The 24,829-nt window shown below is 44.3% G+C and overlaps 2 protein-coding genes across 2 annotated transcripts in view; both read left to right on the top strand.

Annotated features, from left to right (window-relative positions):
* Positions 1-5,055, top strand: part of kif6 (kinesin family member 6) — a 522,710-nt gene extending 517,655 nt beyond the window's left edge. Inside the window, exon 22 of the mRNA XM_048531738.2 lies at positions 1,254-5,055. Within this exon, the coding sequence (XP_048387695.2) occupies positions 1,254-1,270 (17 nt within the window). The 3' untranslated portion in view covers positions 1,271-5,055. The remainder of the gene's footprint in view (positions 1-1,253) is intronic.
* A 263-nt stretch (positions 5,056-5,318) lies between these two features.
* LOC125452357 (potassium channel subfamily K member 16-like) overlaps positions 5,319-24,829 on the top strand; it is a 34,248-nt gene continuing 14,737 nt past the window's right edge. Inside the window, exon 1 of the mRNA XM_048530632.2 lies at positions 5,319-5,531. Within this exon, the coding sequence (XP_048386589.1) occupies positions 5,319-5,531 (213 nt within the window). The remainder of the gene's footprint in view (positions 5,532-24,829) is intronic.

The raw sequence follows: 24,829 nt of genomic DNA, 5'->3' as shown, positions 1-24,829 counted from the left end.
TGCTTGTGCCAATTTCCTCCTGTCTTCCATGTCAGAGGAAAATACCAGGAGCCATGCAAGGCAGTTTCAGGCTAACAGCGCTCGTCTGGGTGCACAGCGGGCTCCTGTAGATGGCTCGGGTGCAGGTGATTCTTTGAGGGGTGAGTTGTTCCAGGAACAATGTGTGTGAAGATGGGTTTAGAGTCAGACATCAAATGGAAGAGGTAAAAGTCAATGAAACACATTTGGTAAGATATGGCAAGAAATCTCACTTGGCTTTGTGACAAACTCTTCCAAAAAAGACTGAACACAGTTTCCACTTAGAACACTTCCCTCCAAAAAAAATTGAGCCACAGGGAAACAGACAGTGTAGGTTCTGAAGGGGAGAGCTCCATTTTAACAAAATCCACATCATCTATGCTATGAAATTATTTATTTGTAACAAGTTCCTCCTGCAACTTAGAGACTTTGGAAATCCAAGTGCCTTTCCAGACTTGATTGTATCCTATTCTGTGGATCTTTGGTCCTTAATTTTGTCATCTTTTTCCTCATCTGTGCCATTTTGCAGATAGTGAGCACTGATGCTACCAACAGTGGAAATGGTGCTTGATACAGTGGCCCATTGGAGGCCTTATTTTTTAAACTCAAATACTAGTATTAGTTTAAAACAAATAACAGTGGATGCTGGAGATCTGAAACAAACAAAAAATAGGACTGCTTAGAAACTCAACATCTGTGTGGAGAAAGCAGATTTAACATTTCGAGTTGTGCGATTCTTCAGTTCTAAAATCTCAAGATGTTAGAGGGTGAGCTCTTAACAAGCTCCCTAATTACATAAGTGGGCTCAATTAATGATCCAGATGATTTCACTTTCTCACCCTCCACTGTCTTTGTGAAAACCAGCAGTGTTGTGAATGAAGATAGCAGGTCACTGTGAAGGCCATCACTACCATTTTATTTGGTCAGCCAACAACATGTCAACGTGATTGTAAACAGGCAAAACCAGCCCCAGCTATCAGGTAAATTCATAATTCTCCCCCGTGCCTTCACTTGATCAGTTATAGATTAGTTCCCCTGCCCAAGGTAAAATCACTTGCCTGCCTTCTTTGAGGGGCAAATGATATAGGATTTGGGGAGCACATTTTAATAACTTTAAAATTGGAGAGGGATTTAAAAGTAGCAGATTGAGGAATTAATTCATCCACAAATGTGAAAGGAGTTCAACAGTGATCTTGAGCAAATGCTGACCCTAACAAAATCATTTTATTTTGCAGGTCTGGGAAATAAGTAATTCCCTCAGGAGTTGGAGATTATGTGTTCAACAGTACTGGAAGGCTCCAGAATGTTGCATTCACACTTCAGAATCAGGAAAGAGCATGGAAAATTTGAGCTGTTATTGAATGCATTTGAAAAAGGAATGGGCTGTGATTATTTACTGGAAAACGTTTACTTATGATTTATAATATACAGTGCACCATCACATCACACAATGTTAATAGTCAAAGAGGCACAAAGACCTACAATAGGACTGACTATCAACATAAATCTCCGTTGTGTATGCTTCCTCCCGCAACTTAGAGACTTTGGAAATCCAAGTGCCTTTCCAGACTTGATTGTATCCTGTCTGTGGATCTTTGGTCCTTAATTTTGTCATCTTTTTCCTTATCTGTGCCGTTTTGCAGATAGTGAGCACTGATGCTACCAACAGTGGAAATGGTGCTTGATACAGTGGCTCATTTGGTTTTAGTACTGCAGCGGCTACTCAATGATAATCATTGAATATCCCACCGTAGCCTGTGTTGAAATTGAGTAAAGGAGCCATAAGAATAAGGTGCTCATTCATAAATCCAAGTTCAGTGGAAATATATTTGTCCACTGAATGTTTAGAATGTAGAAATCACTACCATATTGGAATAGTTTAGTTGACTGGACAGATGCATTGAAAAGGAGATCTCAGATAAGTAGATGAGAGAGGAGTAAGGATATGGAGATAAAGTGAGATGTTGCAGGCAGATAAGAGAGTCACATTGGACATAAAAAGCAACGTCAGTCTGTGTGGAGAAGTGTTCTGTTTCGGTGCTGAACAGTCTCTGAAATTCTATGAATTCGGCAAATGCAATATATTGTGGGCTGTTGCATGAAATTTTCAGTTTGGTACTAAGATAACTGGTTCACTATTACCCTTCAAGACAGGCATCCTACAACTCCTTCCGTCTGGCCTACATGAGACTTGAGGTTCTCACCCTACTGCTGTGCCTTAATGCTCTCAGGGAAACCAGGATGACTAGTTAAAAACGATGCCAGTCACCCATACTCCCAGAAGTATGTAAGAAACATGTGAAGTGGCAGCTCTTGTGGACTCTTTAAGCTCACTGGCTCTCAGATGAGTAGTATAGACCAAGTTTGAACCACACATGGTGGTTTATTCTTAGTCAAGTTATCTCTGTATGGCAGGGTACCTACACATGTGGGACTGTGCATATTTTTGATATTAATAGAATTGGGGCCAAATATGATAACTGTCCAAACCCTGCTTAAATATTGAAAGCACACAGCTTAATAATGGATGAGATACAAGCTACAACTAAGGCCAGAAGAACCATACTTCATAATATAACAGTGTTAAGGAAACTGGCAAAATAATTAGTTCAAGCTGAAGCATCATGGTCGACTAAATTGAGATTTTTGATTCTCAGTGTTTGTCACACGTTACCCAGATTGATTCTTCAGCAAATTACATTTTAGCTCACACTGATTTTTCTCCCTACAATACCCACCACTGATAGAAATGCTTCTTTCCCTATGCTGCTGGTGCTGGCTTTGTAAGGCCCTCTCATTTTTCACTTCCCCTCAGCCGCTATAAGTCGACTGGAAAGCTCAAGTTTGCCAAGATTGGAGGGTGGCTGTTGTCTCTGACATCCACTCCTGACAACCCCATGTTACTGGCAAAACATGGCATCTGATGACGTCCCACACCTCCAGCCTGTGATTCTCTTAGATCCATCGCAATCCCTCAATCAAGTCCATTCTTGAACTCGTCATGCTTTTAACACAGCTTCGAGTATACCCTATTCTCTTGCTATAAACTTTAGAGTTTTGACATCAAGATTGACGCTGAGTTATTAAATTCCTCAACTTCCATGATCTTTGCTTTTTTTTGCAAACTTTAGATTATAAAAATCTAATCTTGATATATTATACTAATTACACTTCCTAGAAGCCTCATCAAATCTTTGTTTCTCGCATCTTTTAAACTTGATCTATCTTGTCCACTAGTCCAGTGTCAGTTGCTGTCACTGTTTATGTTGATATGCTTCCACCAAAAGAAGAGAAGTAAAGAAAAGAACAGCAATTTTATTGAATACCTAATATTGTAGCTAACCTTTAGGAGTTTTGACTGTTCTTTGAAACAGAGAATAAATGTCTTTTACGTACTTACAGTAATCATATACTTGAGTATGAAGACTTCGGGCTTTATCCTCACCAAGGAATGAGCACAAAGTATAAGCTGATACTTCAGTGTAAAGCTGAGGTAGTACAGATCCTTTCTAGTGTTGAAGTCCCCTTGATTTGGAGACTCTTAACTTCATTTATATTGTGTGCAAACTGCATGGTACCAAACAACCCTTGCAACAGAACTTGCTAAATTCTGTTCAGGAGGAATGATTCGAGTTGCCACTTGCAGATGGATCACTAAGGTCACAATTTAAGACGGGTGTGCTGGCCCAGGACAGCAAGTGAAGGCCAGAATGCAACTGAGACCTGCACATTTGTACCTTAGATCTCACAAAAATAATTCAAGGCTTGCTATTCTCTTCTATCACCTATGGAACTGTGCCTGCTCCTACTAGTTCTTCCCTAAAATGGTGAACAGAGTTCAGTTTATTCACAGAGCTGCCGTCTTTCCATTTTGATCATAATCTTAGTGGGGCTATTGGCACTATTATGTTTCTTCTCTGCTTTTAATCAAGCCTCTTGCGGTTCACTGGCATCTCTGGCTAGAGCATCCACCCTAACACACTCAGCTAACCAGTTAGTTTTTCATGTCCTGGACAAAACCTGTGTTCTGTAGTAGATAACAGTGGGAGATATTTTCACCAAATATGATGAGAGTTCTGTGATACAAATATAACTTTTTTGGAGTTGGATTTCATACTAGTGGCATGTGTGTTTTGATCTATTTTTGTGAAATGGTTTGAAAATTAATTAGGTCAGTCTTTCCAGAGCCATGATCTTTAAACCAGTATGTGTAGATGACTAGAGAATAGATGACTGCAAAACTTGCTTGAATGTTAGTGGTTTTTTTTTATCTTGTGGGGGTTCATGACAGGGAAGAGAAAACATGAAGACCTAAGCGAGAGCAGAATTAAGGATGAGCAAGTCTTATTAATGTAGTTCAAAGGTTTTTGCGTGTGATTTGAGGGAGATCTGACAGAATTAAATATAGTCCCTTCTCAAAAATATTGTTCAGTGCAGTTAAGAGCATAAGGTACATCAGTGAAAAAGCTTAAACTAATGAAACTTCAGACCGTGAATGTTTGGTTAGAAACCTGCAACTTATTCAAAGCTGATTCAAAGCGTCTCAGAGATCCATTCAGGGAAAAAGACTTGACACATTGTAGGTTATGGACGGAGAAGAAGTAGCTATGTCAAATCTACAGATTGTGCAGACAGTTTCTCTGGAATTTGATGAACACTAAAGTGATGTTGTCAGGGAGTAAATGGAATTTTGTTTTGCTGTGTGTTTTGAAGATTCATCAGACTTGGTTATATTTTAGTCAGCTTGTCTTGGGTAATTTTATGTCTATTTCTTTTGTGTAATAAACTTCTGTTTTACTGTTTAAAACTAAATCTATAGCATGGCATTGTTTTCAGCTTCCAAGACCACATGCATTGATGCAAATTTCACCAGAATGAAGAATACAAGAAGCACATAGCTATCTGCTATTATTTTGAGTTTTAAAATAAAAATCTCATGTATCTTTCAATTTTTATTAGCAACCTGGCAAAAGCAGTTACTGGATATAATATTTGTATTAGATAATACAATATCTTGAATATGACGCTCCTATTGATCACCTGCTTGCAATAAACTTATTTCCTGATTTCATGTTGTTTTAAGTAGTAAACACCTGACTGAGGCTCGTGGAGTGTAATGGTGTGTGAAAAAAGGAAATGGGCTGTTGAATACGGTCAACCAGTGCAGAATATGCTCAGAGAAAGTGCGTTCATTCCTGAAGAAACCACATCGGTAACAATAAGCATCTTCACAGCTCAGTCTGTCTGAATCATGGGGGGATGGTTTGATCATTAGTGGGTTTTAACACAGAGCCATAGCCATGTCATTTTTTACTGTGCACAGCGTCAGAGTAAGCTGGACAGTGATTCTGTTGGTGGGATATTTTGTTTACTTGTTCCTGGGAGCTGCAGTATTCCAAATGTTGGAAAAGCAGGCAGAGACTCATACCCGGAGTAACTTCCAAATGAAAAAGCTCAAATTTCTCACAAACTACAGTTGCCTGGATGGACCAGCTCTGGAACGCTTTGTCCAGGTAGGTAGAAAAGTACTGAGAGGAGCTGGAAGTGGGGCAGGAAGCGAGCGGGGATGTTACTTGTTAATTTTAAGAATAACTTAAGGCACAAGCCTGTGGGTAGCAAAGCAACATACAAATGCATTCATTTGGGTCAGATTCACTGGACCCAGACGAGCTGTAGCTAATTGGCAAGATTGATCTAAGAGTTAAATTTTCCAAAGTGATATGCTTGTCATGTTAAATGGTAGTTTCAAAAGTGTTTGTCATTTTTTAAAAGTGCGACTGGTAGTGTCGATGCAATGGTGAAAATACCAAGCATGTTCCCAAGGCTTATGCCTGCTGACAGTAATGAGGATGAAATTTCCCCATCTGAAGTTAGAATAAGGCAATGAGTCTGTCGGATGGTGTCATCATCCGTCATTCTCCAGGGTGAATCATATGGCTATTAACCTAAGTGACTGAGCTGTAGAGTGAGTTACTAATCAAATCGTGTGGCACATGAACCAGAGGTTCTTTTTTCACTGACGAGATTTTCCGGGGTTGAAAGTTCCCATGCCATATTTAAAAGCAATACTAGACCCCCTGTCACATACTGCAATCAAGGAGCGTTCACTCAGTCTCTGGTGGTCACACAGAAACTGAGCACACTGCTCCTAAGCAGGTGGAATGGACTCCAAGGTGAAGGGAAACTGCCCTACAGGGTGAGGTCACTGAGAGAATCTTCATTCTGGCTGACCGGATAAAGAGACCATCGCATTAGAGCCATGGTTAGAGATCGCAGCCAGGTCAATGATGCCTCACGCTCAAAGGGCCACCCTCACCTTTAACTGTGCCATTGCACATGATTTCTCATGAATGGACTGCAAGCTTAAGTATCATGTGTATCATGACCCCACAAGGGATCTTTCTCTCAAACTACAAATCCTTCCTGCCCAGTCTACTTGCTACGCATTCGTTCCTTGGGGACATCACACCACTCTGCTTGGTTTTGCATGATCACAGGCTGCCCCTAACCCATCCATAACCCATGTAAGATCAAATTCAAAAGAACTGCGGATGTTGTAAATCAGGAACAAAAACAAGTTGCTGGAAAAGCTGAGCAGGTCTGGCAGCATCTGTGAAGAAAAAGAAAATCAGAGTTAACATTGTGGGTCAGGTGACCCTTAAGCCTTCTCTTTATCTCACTACAAGAAAGAGTGGCCTATAACCAGGATATTGGATGAAGGCCAGCCAGGGGACATCGAGTATTAGTGTCCTGACCCCTTTCAAGGAAAGAATCTGTGGAACCTGCCAGAGAAGGTCAGGACCACTCCAAAACCTTGCTTTGCATGAGCTTCTCAACAACTTTATCGCTTATGAAGGCAGTCGAGGCACCAAGGGATCAGCATCCAGGTACAGCCAATGCCTGAACCCATCCCCAACTGCACCAGAGGAGGAAGAGTGCAAACCTTCAGAGGGTGCACCATTAAGGTGTTCATCTGCATCCTCAGAGTTGCTGAGACTCCCTCAGTGGGTACAGTCAATAGAATAGACTTGGGGGCACAGTCTGGTAACCTCATTACTGTCACAGGTCCGCAGCTAAAGGAAGTAAACTACCCCCCCCCCCCCCCCCCCAGGTCTCAGAAACTCAACAGGGCTGCCTGAATCCTGCTCAGCCCTATGCCCCTACCAATCCAAGCTATTCAAGCTGCAGAGAAAGGGAGAGGAACATCAGGAAGATGTACCAGAGGCCCTCAGACATCTGGGACAGAAGATGGAACTGTCCTTCCATGTTTTCTTACTTTGGTTGTCTCCATGGAGAGGCTGGTGGCTGCCTTAGAGATCCAGGACCAACAGACCATTCGGTGGTTGCCAGAGTGCCTGCTCTTCATCCACCAACTCAGCATCAACAACAAGGAGAGAGGCTTAATGAGGAATCGCGCCTTCATTTCAGATGCCCTTTCCACTCAATGAGACTGGGTGGTGACGAGACAGACACCCACTAGGCGGCAGACAGACACCTCCCAGCAGCTTCTTCTCAGGTTATCCTGGAGGTGCCTTGACCCTCTGCCTCCCCCTGCCTGTGACCCCAATGCCTGCACTAGTTGAAGCTGAGGAGTTAAGCCTGCAGCTCAGAAGGAGACCCACAGGAGGCCTGGGCCCTCTGGATAAACGGGACAATCACCCAACTCACCAGGACACACCACACAGGAGGTTCACTCCAGCAGAAGCTGGGCCTGGTGGGAGGAGAGGAGGAATGAAACATTCCAAAAACAATATTCAGAAGGCACGTCCGCGACACAGGCATTTAAGCCTTGTGTAACGACAGCACTTTTGTCAATATATAATCATTTCCACTGCTATAATATCTGCTGTAGTTTGATATGGTTAAGCTGGCCCTCCTGCAATAATATGAACAATCTGGGTCATCTTTGACAAACAAAAGGATGTGCCGGGTTACAATCACTGATAATTGGGGAGTCTCTCATAAACGACAAACTGGGTGAGTGTAGATTGCCTTATCCATCAGGAACAAAGCACCTTTAAGATGAGATTTCCAGCCAAGGTGCTACAGGTCAACTCGGGGGGAGACTAAGGTTTGAGCTAAGGGGTAGGGGCAAGTGGCAGGGTCCAGGATGTCTAAATCATTCGCCCCTCATACACACACACACACTCACACACAGACACATTCAAACACGCACACACACATTCACACACCCACACATACATGCACACATTCCCACACCCACAAACACAAACACACACACACAGACACATTCACACACACGCCCACACACACACACCTAAACACACACACACAAATATCCACACACACATGCGCGCACACACATACACATAACTTATGGCAGTGTTGATGCAATTTGTGATGGGATACATCCACACGTTTCAGGAGGGCCACCTCTGTCCCTTATCTGGACTTCTGAAAGGCAGGTTGCAACACCGTGAGATGGTCAGTGGGTAGCTCATACTCGCAGTTTCCCTCATTACTTCATGCTCTGAAGCATTGGCAGATTGGAGAGATGCTTAGAAGGTAGCATTCTCAGGATAAGTGACAGCTTGATAGTCTTTCTGAGGGAAAAGCTGTGACTGATGGAGTATTTTAGTGCGGCTGTCCAGGGGTGTGAGGTTGGTGAGGTTGGTGGAAGCATTCATTGCATCACAGCTGCTAATGCTGCTCGAGCACACATTTTGTGCAAACACATTAGCTTTCACAGAGATGAGGATATTCGCGACTGGATTTGAAAGAAGAACCGAACTTTCTATCAAATAGAGTCATGCACAAGAACCGCACCACAAAGCAGCGGAAGTGTGTGATAGACCAAGCACAGGGCTATCTAGAATCAGCTCAAGTGGAGCTAAAACCAGCAAATAGAAAGTCTCCATGCAGCTCAGTCGCCCTGGAAGTTAATGACTATAAGCTTCTCTCTGGTCTCAAGACCTCTTGCATTATTACCTTCAGCTTCTTTTTGATTCTGCTGCTGTTGATTCTTGTCATTCTTACAACCCCTCATTACCCAACACTTTCGCTGTTTATCAACTCAGATTGTGAAGGGTCGAGCCCACGTTGAGAATGTGAGACTCCATGTCTGGGCAGTCGTGCATGGTACTGCCTGACCGGCCCAGGCGTTGGAATCCATTCTCCTGGAAGGCCTTAGGTTCTGTTCCACCGTGGCCTCGGCTGGAAGGTAGGCAGCATTGTCTCATTGTGGTATTTTTGAGAATTTCATTGAGCTGTCATGAGCAGGGTGATCGCTTGTTGCCCACAATCATCCTTCCCTGGGCCAAGGGCCTTGCAGCAAGCATGGCACCATCTGTTGTGCCCAAAACATGGCAGCTCCCTGGATAACTAACACAAAATGCAGCTGTTATGGTCACAATTGGTCACCATGGGGCAGCGTGGTGGCTCAGTGGTTAGCACTGCTGCCTTCACAGTGCCAGGGACCTATGTTCAATCCAGCTGTCGGGTAACTGTACATATGGAGTTTGCATGCTGTGCCTGAATCTGCATGCGTTCCTGCTGGTGCTCTGGTTTCCTTCCACAGTCCAAAGATGTGCAATTTAGGTAGATTGGCCACATTAAAAATTGTGTCCAGAGAAATGCCCGCTAGGTGAATTAGCTGTGGGAAATGTGAGGTTACGAGGATAGGGCAGATGGCTGAGTCTAGACGGGATGCTATTCGGATGGTCAGTACAGACTCGATGGGCTTAATAGCCTCTTTGTGCACTGTAGAGATTCTAAGGCTTCTATGAAATAAGTTCAGTATTGATAGGGTGGAATCCTTTCCTGTTCACAAACACCATTGGTTACTCAATAATGTGCATACAATCGATTGCCCATGTCTATCTTAAGCTAGTAATGGATGAAAATCCTAATATTCTAATTGCTTGACTTTCCCTGTCAAGGGGCAATGATATTTAGAGGCGGCCACTAACAAACATTGTGTCATTGACATCCTGGATGCGGTTCTGAGGAGAGGACTGTGAAATGTGATCTCCAGTTGCTCCTTAAATCAACTCTCTCACAAGACAATTAACAGGAAGGTGTTACCTTAAGGGTTACCTGGATGGGAGAGTCACTGAGTCCTTAGGAGTGCACATCCTTGCCCAGATGTGAAATCTTCTTCAATCTCAACTTCTTCAACCCCATCCCTAGACTGAGGTTTAGACCTCAGTCATTTGCAGAGAGCTTTTTAAATATTCACTCATGGGATATGGGCATCACTGGCTGGGCCATCATTTATTGCCCATCCTGGTTGCCCTTGAGCTGAGCTGCATGAAATCTGTAGGCAGGATTCCTTGCCACAATGCTCTGCTTCCTTGGTGGATTTTGTCCCACTGCTTCCCCCTCTGCGTGAAGTTCCTGTGCAACCACACAAGGCCAATATCTGGAATTGTGCTGTCCTCATTCTCGGTCGTACCATTGACGGAACCGTGAAGTGCTCCTAGATTATGTGAAATGCACTGCACCACGTGGCCAGTTCCTATCCCAGACTGATTGGGCAAGACTGACTCTGTGACTAGGACTAGAGGGGATCGCCTCAAAATAAAGGGAAGCAGATGTAAGACTGAGGCCAGGAGGAACTTCTTCACCCGAAGGGTTGTGAATCTGTGAAATTCCCTGCCCAGTGAAGCGGTCGAAGCTACCTCACTGAATGTTTTTAAGGCAAGGCTAGATAAATTTTTGAACAGTACTGGAAGTTAGGGTTATGGTGAGTGGGCAGGTAAGGGCAGCTGAGTCTGAAGATCACCCATGATCTTATTAAATGATGGGGCAGGCTTGAGGGGCCAGATGGCTTACTCCTGCTCCTAGTTTTTATGTTCTTATGTAACTGACTGGAGCGTGCTCATGAACCATGGATGCACCTCCTGTAGTAGCTGTGAATTCATCAAAAGTAAAGGACTATTCCTGGCCCAGGTGTGAACCCACCAGGACTCATGGCAGAGGGTCCAATAAGAGAAATAAGCATCAAGTTTCTTGATTGAGACAGGTGTATTTGGAAGGTGTGCAGTAGAGAGGGAGAAGCCGTTTTCACTCGTAAAAGAAAAAGAATGAGATGGGCATCGATTTCAAGTGATGGGCTAATGAAGCAAAGGTAATATGCAGGAAAGCTTTTTCACACGGCAAGTAGCTAGGGTATGGAATGCATTGCCTGGAAACGTAGTGCAGGCAGGTTCGACTGGAGTCATTTAAGAGGGCATCGGATTGTTTTACGGATAGAAATGGAGTGCATGGGTACAAGGGAAAAAGCAGGAAATTGGCTCCTGGCAATAGAACCGGCGCAGCCACAGTGGATCGAATGGCCTCCTTCTGGACCGTAATAATTTTGTGATAAATTGAGTGTGTAATTAATGAGATGTAAATTCATGCAAACAGGCTTCACACCACCTGATGGTAAGGATGTGACCACACCATCTAAGCAGGGAGGACTTAATTGAGACCATTTGTCTTGACAGTGAGAAAGGTATTCAGCGAAATTTCACCAAATTTGCCGGCATATGGAGTTAGACCACACACCAACTGTGATCTCATTGAAGTGCTGAAAGAGCTGAACACCTCTCCTCCTATTCCCTGTGTTCCTGTCTGATTTTTTGAGTTTCATTCAACTGAGTCATCATGGTCGGCATTATTGTCACCACCTCCATTTTTTGGTACATTAAAACACAGTTTGATCTTTAAATCTATCTCTGCTAAGCTTTTTTTCTCCCCCCCCCCCCCAGTAGGCCGAGCAAGACAAGGTAACATATGATTAGCTTTTGGAAGTCTGGTTGATAAGATCGACCATGCTTTTGGCAGTTCAACATTACCTGGCCTTGTTGAATCCTTGGCCAAATTTGCCAAACCTCATCAAAGTTGTGTGGTATTAACAACAAGGCATGATTCCTTAATTACCAGTTCTGAAGAAGTCATACTGCACTCCAAACATTAACTCAGTCTCTGTTTCCATAGATGCTGTTTCTCCAACAATTTTTTTTTATTTCAGATGTCCAGCATCTGCAGTGTTTTACTTTTATGTGATTCTTTAATTAGCTTTCTTCTTTTCTCTTCTGGCTCCGAGCCAAGGGTGGCGGGCAGTGAAACTGTTTCCCTATTCGACAACTGAGAGTTGGGGAGGAGGACATGGGGCAGGAGGATATTGAAAAGCCCAAGCTTTCCCTTACTCAGTGTCCTCATTCGTGCATGCAATGGCAACAGAGGCTTTGGGACTGATGGTCAGGGTAGAAGTGATGGTTACAGGGTGCAAGGAGGTCAGAGGTGATGGAGAAAGTAATGCAAAAGACACACCTCCCTCATTATTGTACCCTTCCTAATCAAGGGTTGATGTGACTAATTGCAGTTCCAAGTGAGGCTATGGATTAAAACTGGGTTCAGTCACCAATCCAGATAGTGCACATCTCTCCTGAGCTGTGAAGATCCTCTTAAGTGAATTATTATTGATAAGCTGAAACCAGCAGATGGCCAAATCCACTTTGGAGTATTTTTCCTATTTCATCTGCTCACTGAAATATCCAACTGAGATTATCTCTTTAAGCAAACAATATCAGTGGTTTACTTAAACAACCCTATTGTACATAACGTCAAATTGCTTTCTAAACAGCGAGGCTGTGAGGCAGACAGTGTGTGACTGTGTCAGCAGAATTTTTTTTGCATGAGGTAACATTAATGTTGAACACTTCAAAGGCTCCCCTGTTCATTGTGGTGGAAAGTACTTTGCAGGCCCATTTCTACAGCTCTGTTTGTTTTACTGTGGACCATGAGTTTGGGCTTAGGAGGAAACAGAAAGTGTCACTTGAGTGAGATGAGAATTATCCATCAGCAAATGTTCATGCAAGTGGTCGATGAGCACCGTCAGTGTGAAATTCTGCTGCAGCGAGGAAGATTAATTGTGATGGTCAAAGGCACAGTGTGCTTTCCCTACAGCAACACAGCTCGTGAATTGGAGATTACCTGGACAACAAGCAACCGTCTTGAATGATAGTTAGAGGTGATTAGTTTGGATAGTTTGCAGTGTAGTATGTGACACCAATCGCGCAGTTCAATTGCTGCACCAGCTAGATTACCATGAAGGTCCTGCCTTTTTGGTCTCACCCCTTGTCTCTGATGTGAAACCCACAGGTTAAACTCACCACCAGCTGTCTTTCTCTAATGGGACAGCAATACAATGGCTATTTTCTGTTAAATGAAGCCAAAGAAAGTTAATACGAAAGGTACCCAGTGTCGGTGACCAGATGACCAACTGTGAGCTTCTCAGGCCCCCCGCCCCCAGTGCTCCACCTTCCAATCCCAACGTGTGGCCCTATGTTAGGAATACCTTGGCCAAACTAATGGCCCAAACGTACGTGACACCACTACATATTATCACCGTCATCTCAAAAGTAATTAGACATGGGCAATAAATGCTGGCCTTACCAGTTAAGCTTACGTTCATTGGAAAAGTGAAAAAGACGTGAAGGTCGCTTTTTCCACTTACTGTACAGAACACCACAGGTACCCTGCCCCATTGGAGGAAAGACTATTTTACCACATCTTTTTTAGATTTGAAGGTTTTTGGGGTGTTTCAGTAACGGTAAAGGAGGAGCTTGAAACATATTGTTGCAGCCATTACACTAAAAAAAAACTGCAAACACTGAAGTTGTGCTGAATATAAAGAAGCATTGTTGATAAGCCAATGGATAAAAATCATGTAAGTCAAGGTAATTATTAAAATGAAAGTCAAACATAGTAATAGGTATCAGACTGTGCTTAGGGGAAGTTCTCGGATGAACCAACAACTACACCAGAAAGAAGAAAGACTTAAGAGTCAGAGACCTGTACAGCATAGAAACTGACCCTTCGGTCCAACTCGTCCGTGCTGACCAGATATCCTAAATTAATCTAATCCCATTTGCCAGTATCTGGCCCATATCCCCCAAAATGCAACCTATTCATACACCCATCCAGATGCCTTTTAAATGTTGTAATTGTACCAGCTTCCACCACTTCCTCTGGCAGCTCATCCCATACACGCACTACCCACTGCATGAAAAGGTTGCCTCTTACATTCTCTTTAAATCTTTCCCCTCTCACCTTAAACCTATACTCTTCAGTTTTAGAAAAGGCTTCGGTCGTTACCCTATTCATGCCCCTCAAGATTTTATTAACCTTTATAAGATCACCCCTCCGTCTCCGATGCTCCAGGGAAAATGGCCCCAGCCTATTCAGCTTTTCCCTTGAGTTCAAACCCTCCAATCCTGGCAACACCCTTGTAAATCTTTTGCATTTATATAGAGACTTCTCAGTCTCAGGCAGTCACAAAGTGCAATGCAGTCAACACAGATTTTCTTATATAACACTATTTTAATGTAGGGAGCAGCAAATTAAAGAAAGACCCAAACAACAATATTTGCTTGATTACCCATTGTAGATACTGAATGAGAGCATTGAATTGCTGGCCAGCCAACCTGCACTCCCTTGAATCATGTCCTGGGATCTGTTACATAAATGAGCAAAGATAAGTAGAATATATCATTTGCAATATTGCACCTCCAACAATGCAGCAGCCCTTCAATATGCCACTAAGTACTTAAATCCCTGGAGTGGGACAAGAAGCCAAAAATGTCTAGCTCAGAGGCAACCTGGTTTAGCCAGGCTTTCATTCTCTTCTGTTCGAACCCATCCAAGATTTTGCCTGTCCCCATATCTATAACTCATCCACCCAAACAATCCTCTGCGATCTCTATGCTGTTCTGATTCTGGCCTCCTGTGAATCCTCAGCGCTCATTGCTTCTCTATTGGCAGCTATCTTTTCAAGTTGTCTCCACCCGAGGTTCTGGAATTCCATGCCTTAACATCTCTGCCTTTCTTCCTTCAAGCCAACACTCCTTAAAACCCATCTCATTGACCAAGGTTTTATTCATTTGTACCAATTTCCCATTCCTAGGTTCAATGTTGAATTTTGTCTCCGATGGGACATTTTTGATTATGGTGTAGCTGCTGTATAAATGCTAATTGCTGTTTAATCAGAAAGAAGGCAATTCAAATGAAACAAAACATGTTTGGATATAGTTTTGATGCAACATCTTACACTGATAAGTTATGTTCTAGTCAATGTTCTAGATGTTTAAAGTAATGAGAGACAATTCACAAAGGTGTTGAACAGGAGAGGTGAAGTGGACCAATATCACTGAAACCACAGGGTCAATCATTGCGGAAGATGGATGTTCAATATGATGGATAATTTGTGGTATTGGCAGTTTCCAGAATTTAACAATAATCCAGTTATTGAGTAGACAACGTGAATATTTCAGACCATCTTTTTTAAGGTGAAGGAAGCTACACTGATGATGTTACCCAGCAGGTAAACGAAACGTCTGCGGAATAATGAACCAGCTCGGCAAGCCAACCAATCTCAGCGCCTTATAGAAGTTTATAAAATCATGAGGGGCATGGGTAAGGTGAATAGCAAATGTCTTTCCCCCAGGGCTGAGGTGTTCAAAACCAGGGGGCATATTTTTAAGGTGAGAGGGGAAAGATTTAAAAGGGACCAGTTCGTTCGTCAACTTTTTTCACACAGAGGGTGGTTCATATGTGGAATAACTGCCAGAGGAAGTTACAACATTTAAAAGACATTTGGACCTCCTTTGCCTGTAGGAAGTGGGGGTGGCCATGGATACCCGCATGGCTAGGGGGTGGCCGTGGGTACCCACATAGGGTGGGGGTGGCCATGGGTACCCGCATGGGGTGGTGGTGGCCATGGGTACCTGCATGGGGTGGGGGTGGCCATGGGTACCCACATGGGCCCAAGCTATGACTGCCTCTTTGTCGGATACGTGGAACAATCCCTTTTCCATAGCTACACTGGCCCTAAACCCCACCTCGTCCTCCGTTACATTGCTGACCATATCGCGTCCTGCTCCCATGAGGAATTTGAACAGTTCATCAAATATATGAACACCTCCCACACCAATCTTAAGTTCACCTGGACCATCTCCGATACCTCTCTTTCGCGCTTCCGGTAACTCATCCCTCACACCGCCAACCCACAATAACAACAAAGACAGAATCCCCATCGTCCTCATGTACCACCCCACCAACCTCCAGATCCAATGCATCATTCTCCGACACTTCCGCCATCTGCAATCCAAACTCACCACCAAAGACATTTTTCCATCCCCACCCTTATCTGCTTTCCAGAGGGTCTGCTTTCTCCTTGACTCCCTTGTCTGCTCCACAATCCCCTCCGGCCCACCCGGCACTTTTCCCTGCAACCGCAGGAAGTGCGATACCTGCTCCTACACCTCCTCCCTCGCCCCGATCCTAGGCCCCAAGGAGACCTTCCACATCAAGCAGATATTCACCTGCACATCTGCCAATGTGGTATACTGTGTCCGCTGTTCCCGTTGTGGCCTCATCTTCATCAGGGAAACCAAGTGGAGGCTTGGGGACGGCTTTGCAGAACACCCACGCTCGGTTCGCAACAAATAACAACACCTCCCAGTCGCGAACCACTTCAACTCCCCCTTCCACTCCTTGGATGACATATCCATCCTGGTCCTCCTCCAGTACCACAATGATGCAGCATGAAGGTTCCAGGAACAGCACCTCCTATTTCGCTTGAAAACACTGCAGCCCAATGGCATCGAAGTGGGCTTCACAAGCTTCAAAATCTTCCCTCCCCCAACCGTATCGCAAAACCAACACAGCTCGTCCCTGGCTCCCTGATCTGTTTGTCCTTTCTCCCACCTATCCCCTCTGCCCACCTCAAACCCACCCCCACCTCCTACCTACCAGCCTCACCCCTGTCTCCTTGACCTGTCCATTTTCCCTTGACTGACCAACCCCCAACCTAACTCCCCACCTACACTCACCGTTACTGGCTCCATCCCCGCCTCCTTGACCTGTCCGTCTCCTCTTCACCTATCTTCTCCTTTATCTATCTTCCATCTGCCTCCCCCTCTCTGTCTTTAGAATCCCTTTCCCCTCCCCCATTTCTGAAGAAGGGTCCAGACCTGAAATGTCAGCTTTCCTGCTCCTCTGATGCTGCTTGGCCTGCTGTGTCCATCCTGCTCCACTGCTTGTTATCTTTGACATGGACAAGTTGTTTCCTGTGGCTCCACGTCTCTAAGTGAACCCCAAAGAAGGATACATGCTCACAGGGAGAGAGACTGTGGAGATGGAACAGTCCAGGCTAATACAAAAACTAACGCCAAGAAACTGGAATCAAACCAGCAGGGGATATGGACAGTATCTTAATTTTAAAGACAAGCTAAAATGGAGCAGCAAAGAGAGGCTCTCCACTAAGATCAAAGGTGAAAAAGGAAAGTGAGCTCGATGTATTAACTGAGATAACAAGGTGTAGAGCTGGATGAACACAGCTGGCCAAGCAGCATCTTAGGAGCACAAATACTGATGTTTCAGGCCTAGACCCTTCATCAGAAAAGGGTATTAACTTCTTATTTATCTGAATTAATAATTATACCATGGCAAAGAGTTAAATGAGGTTTCACAGAAGGTATGAAGAAAGGATTTAGCCTGAAATTAGAAGGAACTTTGTTTCAAAATACAGAGCAATCTCACATCTTCTTTCAATCTAGTTACCTTGAGGAGAACTAGTACTGAATTCACAATGTTACAGAAAGGAATGAATTTGATACAGGAATCTCAACTTCACAGTTGCCTTACTTACTGGGCACAATCCTCAAATTCCCAATGCAAGGAATACCTGGTGGAATCTTGCATATTCCCAGAACTGCCCAGTCATTAAAGTCATTTTGGCCCTCATTTTTATGTGTTAATCTCACTCCAAACTGCCAGTGAGATGCTCCCGGATACGTCAAGAGTCTCAAAGATGCAAGATTTGACAGGGTCGGTGCCTTCTGCACTTTTTGCAGAGGATCTAAAGCAGGAGCATTAAAGGATAAATCAATTGTACTGAATGGTTAGTTTATTTCCAGACTGCTGGGAACTTATCAATCTTTTATCTCCCACCCCTTCATAATGTCATATTCTTTAATCGTTACACCTCATGGTTTATCTATAAGCCACTACACCTTTTTATCAAGATAACAAAGTGTGGAGCCGGATGAACACAGCAGGCCAAGCAGCACCTCAGGAGCACAAAAGCTGACGTTCCGGGCCTAGACCCTTCATCAGGGAGGGGGATGGGGAGAGCAAACTGGAATAAATAGGGAGGGGGGGGAGGCGGACCGAAGATGGAGAGAAAAGAAGATAGGTAGGGAGGAGAGTATAGGTGGGGAGGGGATAGGTCAGTCCAGGGAAGACGGACAGGTCAAGAAGGTGGGATGAGGTTAGTAGGTAGGAAATGGAGGTGCGGCTTGGGGTGGGAGGAAGGGATGAGTGAGAGGAAGAACAGGTTAGGGAGGCAGAGACTGGCTGGACTGGTTTTGGGATGCAGTGGGTGGAGGGGAAGAGCTGGGCTGGTTGTGTGATGCAGTGGGGGGAGGGGACGAACTGGGCTGGTTTTGGGATACGGTGGGGGAAGGGGAGATTTTGAAACTGGTGAAGTCCACATTGATACCATTGGGCTTCACCAGCTTCAAAATCTCCCCTTCCCCCACCGCATCCCAAAACCAGCCCAGTTCGTCCTCTCCACCCACTGCATCCCAAAACCAGTCCAGCCTGTCTCTGCCTCCCTAACCTGTTCTTCCTCTCACCCCATCCCTTCGTCCCACCCCAAGCCGCACCCCATCTACCTACTAACCTCATCCCACCTCCTTGACCTGTCCGTCTTCCCTGGACTGACCTATCCCCTCCCTACCTCCCCACCTATACTCTCCTCTCCACCTATCTTCTTTTCTCTCCATCTTCGGTCCGCCTCCCCCTCTCTCCCTATTTATTCCAGTTCCCTCTCCCCATCCCCCTCTCTGATGAAGGGTCTAGGCCCGAAACGTCAGCTTTTGTGCTCCTGAGATGCTGCTTGGCCTGCTGTGTTCATCCAGCTCCACACTTTGTTATCCTGGATTCTCCAGCATCTGCAGTTCCCATTATCTCTGATACAGTTTTATCAATATCTCTTCACTGTTTCCATTTGTCTGAAGCATGAGGCAGGGTCAGGGACTGCAAAAGGCTTAAAGAGTTGCAACAAATAAACGCTGGAGTAAGCTGCATCCAACTGCAGTGCTGCCAGGTGCTGACAGACGAATTGAAAATTAATCAGTGAGGCGAGGTGATGGTATACCCACATGGGGGCAGCATTGATCCATCTGGCCTTCGGCTTCAGGAATAGCAAAAAACCATTTTCTCGCTGCTTGCCCTCCACCTTCACTTCCATGCCCTATGGCCAGTGGAGTACTGTCCCGTTTGATTCCAGGCACCAACCTGTTCAGAGATGTTATTAAACACTTCAGGAACAGGTAGGACCTGAAACCAGGCCTCATGGCTCCACGGTAAGGAATATCAACAAAAAGTGAAAGAACTGACCATGCTGTAAATCAGGAAATAAAACTGAGGTTGCTGGAAAAGCTCTGCAGATCTGGCAGCACCTGAGAAGAAAAAAACAAGTCATAATTAATGTTTTGTGACACAAAATTGATCGACCAAGATTTCAGTAATTTCTCGTAACTTTCAGCTTTGTACCTTCTCGTTCCACAAGGCGTTTGAAGTATTGCCATTATTAAAAGGAGAAGAAAATGAATTGCATTAATTTAGCATCTTAGAACTCTGTTCTAACAGCACTGTGAGTGTACCTGTACCAGATGGACTTCAGCAGTTCCTGGAACAGCCATCACTCCTCAAAAGAAACTTTTCAAAAAACCTTAACTACTTCAGGAACAAGTACCGTGGGAACTAAAACAGCAACAAACACAGGGAATGCTGAGAGAGGAGGGAGTTGCTGGCCTACTGGACTGATAATCCAGAGACCCAGCTAATGTTCTGGGGACCCAGGTTCAAATCCTGTCACAGCAGATGGTGGAATTTTAATTTAATAAATATCTGGAACTAAGAGTCTATTGATGACCATAAATCCCTTGCTGATTGTTGGGGGTGTGTGCAAAATCCCATCTGTTTCACTAATGTCCTTGAGAGAAGGAAACTGCTATCCTTACCTGGTCTGGCTTATGTGCGACTCCAGACCTACAGCAATGTGGTTGACTCTGGGCACAGTTCAGAATGGGCAATAAATGCTGCCTGGCCAGCAATGCTCTCATTCTGTGAATGACTAAAGGGGAAAAAAAATAGCATGTGGAGGGAGAAACAGAGTGAATAATCAACCCAGACTCAACACATTAATTAGTTCTGAGGAAGGGTCACCGGACCCAAAATGTTAATTCACATTTATTTTTTCTTCACAGATGCTGCCAGACTTGCTGAGCTTCTCCAGCAACTTCTATTTTTGTAGGGAATATCAATGCCTGGCTTCCCTGTCGTTAAAATGATTGTAACTTGGTCTCCTCTTGCTCTGAATAGCTTCGATGAGCCAATCGATTAATCTGTCAGAAAGTTGTCTTCCCATTGACCTGTCACTGTACCACAGCATAGCTCTCCCCAGCGAGCCAGTCCATTGTCGATCTGGAGGAGGTCTGAAGCTACAAACCAATGTCACAAAGAGAAAAACAGTCCTAATACAAAGAAGTACATGGGGAAACAACTATGCAGAGCTCCTCCTCTCTTTCCACAAGAGAGGCCCCAACCTTTTGACAGCTCACCATTTAAATAAACCATCTTGCAATCATGTTCACATTTCTGTCCAAGGTCTGTTGGGGTGCTCCAGAAAAAGCACAGAGCAAGCTGGAGCAACTGCCCCTCATTTTGTGCTTAGGCACTTGACAGCCTTCAGAAATCTTAAGTTGAACAACTTCAGATTGTGAACATTGTTCTCCATTTTCAATACAGTCCCCCCCACCATCCCCAACCTACTCCAACTCCCTAAGTGGTTCGTTTGTATGGCTTTCCTCTCAGACCTATTTTCTACTATTAATACCCGCCGTCAACATCTGCTCTTTGCCTATATCGCTTCTCTTCTCCCATTAGCACTTCCATAGTCTTTTGCTCTGGGGTGTCTTTGTCAATCTGTTCCATTTACGTTTCCACTCACTTTCCGCAGCATAAAAAAAATCACTTTTTCAGTCCCTTCAGAATAGATTATATTCCCTATAGTGTGGAAACAGACCCTTCGGCCCAACAAGTCCACACCACCCCTTGCAACATCCCACCCAGACCCATCCCCCTATAACCCACACAGCCCTGAACACTACAGGCAATTTAGCATGGCCGATCCACCTAGCCTGCACATCTTTGGAGTATGAGATACTGGATTCCAAAACATTAACTCTGGCACAATCAAGTAGGTGTTTGACGATGTGGGCTATGGCAAGGACTCTGGAAAAATCATGTGACAAGCCAAATGGGGCCTGGCTCGATACCAGGAGGAACTGGTTGCCTTTCCAACACAATTCTTGACTTCGATGCAGCGTTCTCACTGGGAAGAAGCGAGATGCCGATGAATGGGAATTGTTTCTTGTTGTCAGTCTAATTAACTGCTGGTCTCGCCTCATTAATATGTTGCTTCTCATATTACCGCCCCACAGCAAATAAACTAGATGCCAAGAAATCTCGGGATGGAGAGCTGAGCGGTGACCTGGCAACCTCAGCTTGCCTCATGCTCCTAAGGAGTTCTGTCTTGGAAACACGGTCCAAATATCTCAAGACTTGTGCCATTGGCAGCAACCGCGTGCACCCCACTGTCACAGACCTTGGCTTCGGACATACATCAGACCCTCCACATCTCCATTTTGCTTATGTACACTTCCACACACCAATGCTGGACCTTGGGCTGCACCAGCAAATATCAAATCAATGCTACTGGCCAGGACACCATGCACTCAGGGACAGGATCCCAGCTCATGGAGAGGACCAATCTGCATCTTAGGGCTGTTTGTTTGTTCTCTTAATGGTCATTAACTTCGGGCATGGATGCCCGCAACATCCCTACCTTTCCTTGCAGCTTAGTGCAGACATAAAACCAGAAAGCCGGCCCTGGTTTCAAGCAGTCATCAGTCAAAGGAGACCACCTTCAGTAAGGGGGACCAGCGCAGCAAGTCAGGGGCTGCCTCCAGTTCCAGTTCAGGGACTTGGACGTAGCCACGCAGGACAGTCAGGCTAAGGAATCTCTCCTTATAACTGGTGAGGAGCCATATAGTGGGCAGCCCAGCCTTCTGTTCTTTATGGACTACTTTCTCCAGTAAGGAGAGAGGGGGAGGTATAAAGGGAGATGAAAGTGGTTCACACAGCTGTTAGTGCTGGTGCTGGGGTGGGGTGGGGGAGGGAAGGCGTTGAGACATCCTGGTCGAGTGAGTAGGCAGTACGGAGGGCATTCAGGGTTGATAACTTGAGGGTGTGAGATTGAGTGGGGAAGATGTTGCAGGCAGTAGTGAGAGTGATATAGGGAAAGAGCCTTGGTAGATTGTGAGTGACGTAGTAGACATAGAGTGAGAATGAGAGGGCAGAGAGAAGATGGTAGCACTTACCCTGGTGGATTGGTAAAGGTCACGAACCTTCATTTTGTTGGTTGTTCTCCCACCAGCTGAGACCACACTGACCTGAATGGTAACCCCAGTCCTCTCCTGTGATGGTCCTGGGGGAAGAGGATGCCCCTCCTCTACACTACCCCCATGCACAATGATCACCATGAAGCCTGTCTGCGAAACAGAGTGACAGTGAGAAATCAAAAATACCCAGTTCTGAGGAAGGATTACTCAACCTGAAACATTAACTCTGATTTCTTTCCACAGATGCTGCCAGACCTGCTGAGCTTTTCCAGTCATTTCTGTTTTTCCTTCCCCATAAATTGTCTTCCCAAAGGCTATTCCAAAGAAAATCCACTTCATTTTCCTCATCTACTATTGTCTTATCTCCTCAAAGAACTTGGTGAGGCTGCTAAGGCAAGATTATCCATTTTGAAATCCATGCTGATGAACTAGTTTCCCTTTATTTAGATTTTTGTATTTCTTTTTCATTTTTAACTAAAAGCTCCAAAATATTCCCTACCACATACATTAAGTGAACTGACCTGTAGTGACCTAGATAGGTCACTTTTATTTTACCATCCTAAGACCATAAGACATAGCAGTGGAAGAAAGTCCATTCGGCCCATCAAGTCCACTCTGCCAGTTAATCATGGCTGTTGGGCATTTCAACTCCACTTCCCTGCACTCTCCCCGTAGCCCTTGATTCCTTGTGAGATCAAGAATTTATCGATCTCTGCCTTGAAGACATTTAACGTCCCTGCCTCCACTGCACTCCGTGGCAATGAATTCCACAGGCCCACCACTCTCTGGCTGTAGAAATGCCTCCTCATTTCTGTTTTAAATTTATCCCTCTCTAATTCTAAGGCTGTGCCCACGGGTCCTAGTCTCCCCGCCTAATGGAAACAACTTCCCAGCGTCCATCCTGAGCAATCTTCAATCTTATACCACATGTACACACTCAGTAGATACTTGATACTTTATAACTCTGTTGAAATCCAGGCAGAGATTTCGAAACCAGTGCTTTCTCAAAGAATAACAAGGTGCAGAGCTGGATGAACACAGCAGGCCAAGCAGCATCAGAGGAGCAGGAAAGCTGAAGTTCTAACCTGCAGTTTTTGCCAGGAATCTGGGACACCTGCTGAGCAACAATGAGGTCCTGCATTAGAAATGCAGATCAGACAGTGAAGACCATTAACTTGAGGTCTATATTCAAAGCCCTTGCAGCTTTTTTTTCCATCAGACCAACGATAAGGCCAGAAGGCTCCTGAGGATTGAAAATATTCATAATTTTTTATTTGATTTTGTTATGGGTATGGGTATGGGTATGGGTTTGGGAGGATATTATCCCCTGGCCTCACAAGAAAGCCATGATCTTTCCTTGGCCTGAAGTTCAACTCGGACCATTCTAGAAACAGGTGATTTTGGTTCTTCACAACAAGGTTATAAATTGGAGAAGTGTAATTGTCTTTCAAGCCAGAATACAGATATTGTGAAAGTGAAGGCAACAACTTCTTCCAAACTCAAAACAATTTTACTCAATTCAAGTCCCTACCAGTGCCACTAAAGCGTATTTAATGTTGGGATTGATATTTCTGAATTGGTTTCTGAGTTCATCAATACTTATTGTTTAGTACCTTCAGAGCGATGAATTTGTTTCTCTTACTTTTTTACGGATGAAGGAATTTCATTCCATTTGGTCATAGTTGATAACTACAAAAATTGTATTCTTCCTTTGCTTGAGGTGGGACTTAAACCTAGTTGACCTGGCCCAGACATATGGGCATTACCACTGTGCCACTAGACTTAATTTTTCATTGGCTGTAGACTCCTTTTGCTTTAACTCATTTATTCAATTTGCCAAGTTTTGCGATGTGCCTGAGAACCAACATTGCTCCTCCTTTCTGTTTGTTACATGCAGCCTGCTTTGCACTCCCTTTAAGAATGTCATATGACTCTCTGTACATGTGTGCTAAGAGCAGTGTGTGTGCACTACCTGTTTGTTCCCTGTTTCTGCATAACCATGCACTGATACAGGATTTTAGGGAATATTGCTAAGGATGTTTTAATATGTTAAAGGGGCTGCATAAATGTAATTTGCTCTAATTGTTGATCTGCAAGTAGTACCCTGTGCTACATTTAGTAAATTGGCTAAATTTACGAAACGTAAATTAGTAAATGTAACCTAATTATTTATTAGTTTAGTAATTATTAAATTATTATTTACAGTTCTGCTGAAACTCCGACCATTTATTTAGCTAAAACAGAGCAGCCTGAACAATCAAGCACATGATTGATGAGGTAGAGGAAGGTCAATGGGACCACACACAAACTTTCAATTATAAAAGTGGGCA

Source organism: Stegostoma tigrinum, chromosome 4 (assembly GCF_030684315.1).
Source record: "Stegostoma tigrinum isolate sSteTig4 chromosome 4, sSteTig4.hap1, whole genome shotgun sequence".
NCBI lineage: Eukaryota > Metazoa > Chordata > Chondrichthyes > Orectolobiformes > Stegostomatidae > Stegostoma > Stegostoma tigrinum.
Note: the sequence above shows the minus strand (reverse complement) of the source record. Positions and strands in the feature narration are given on the sequence as shown.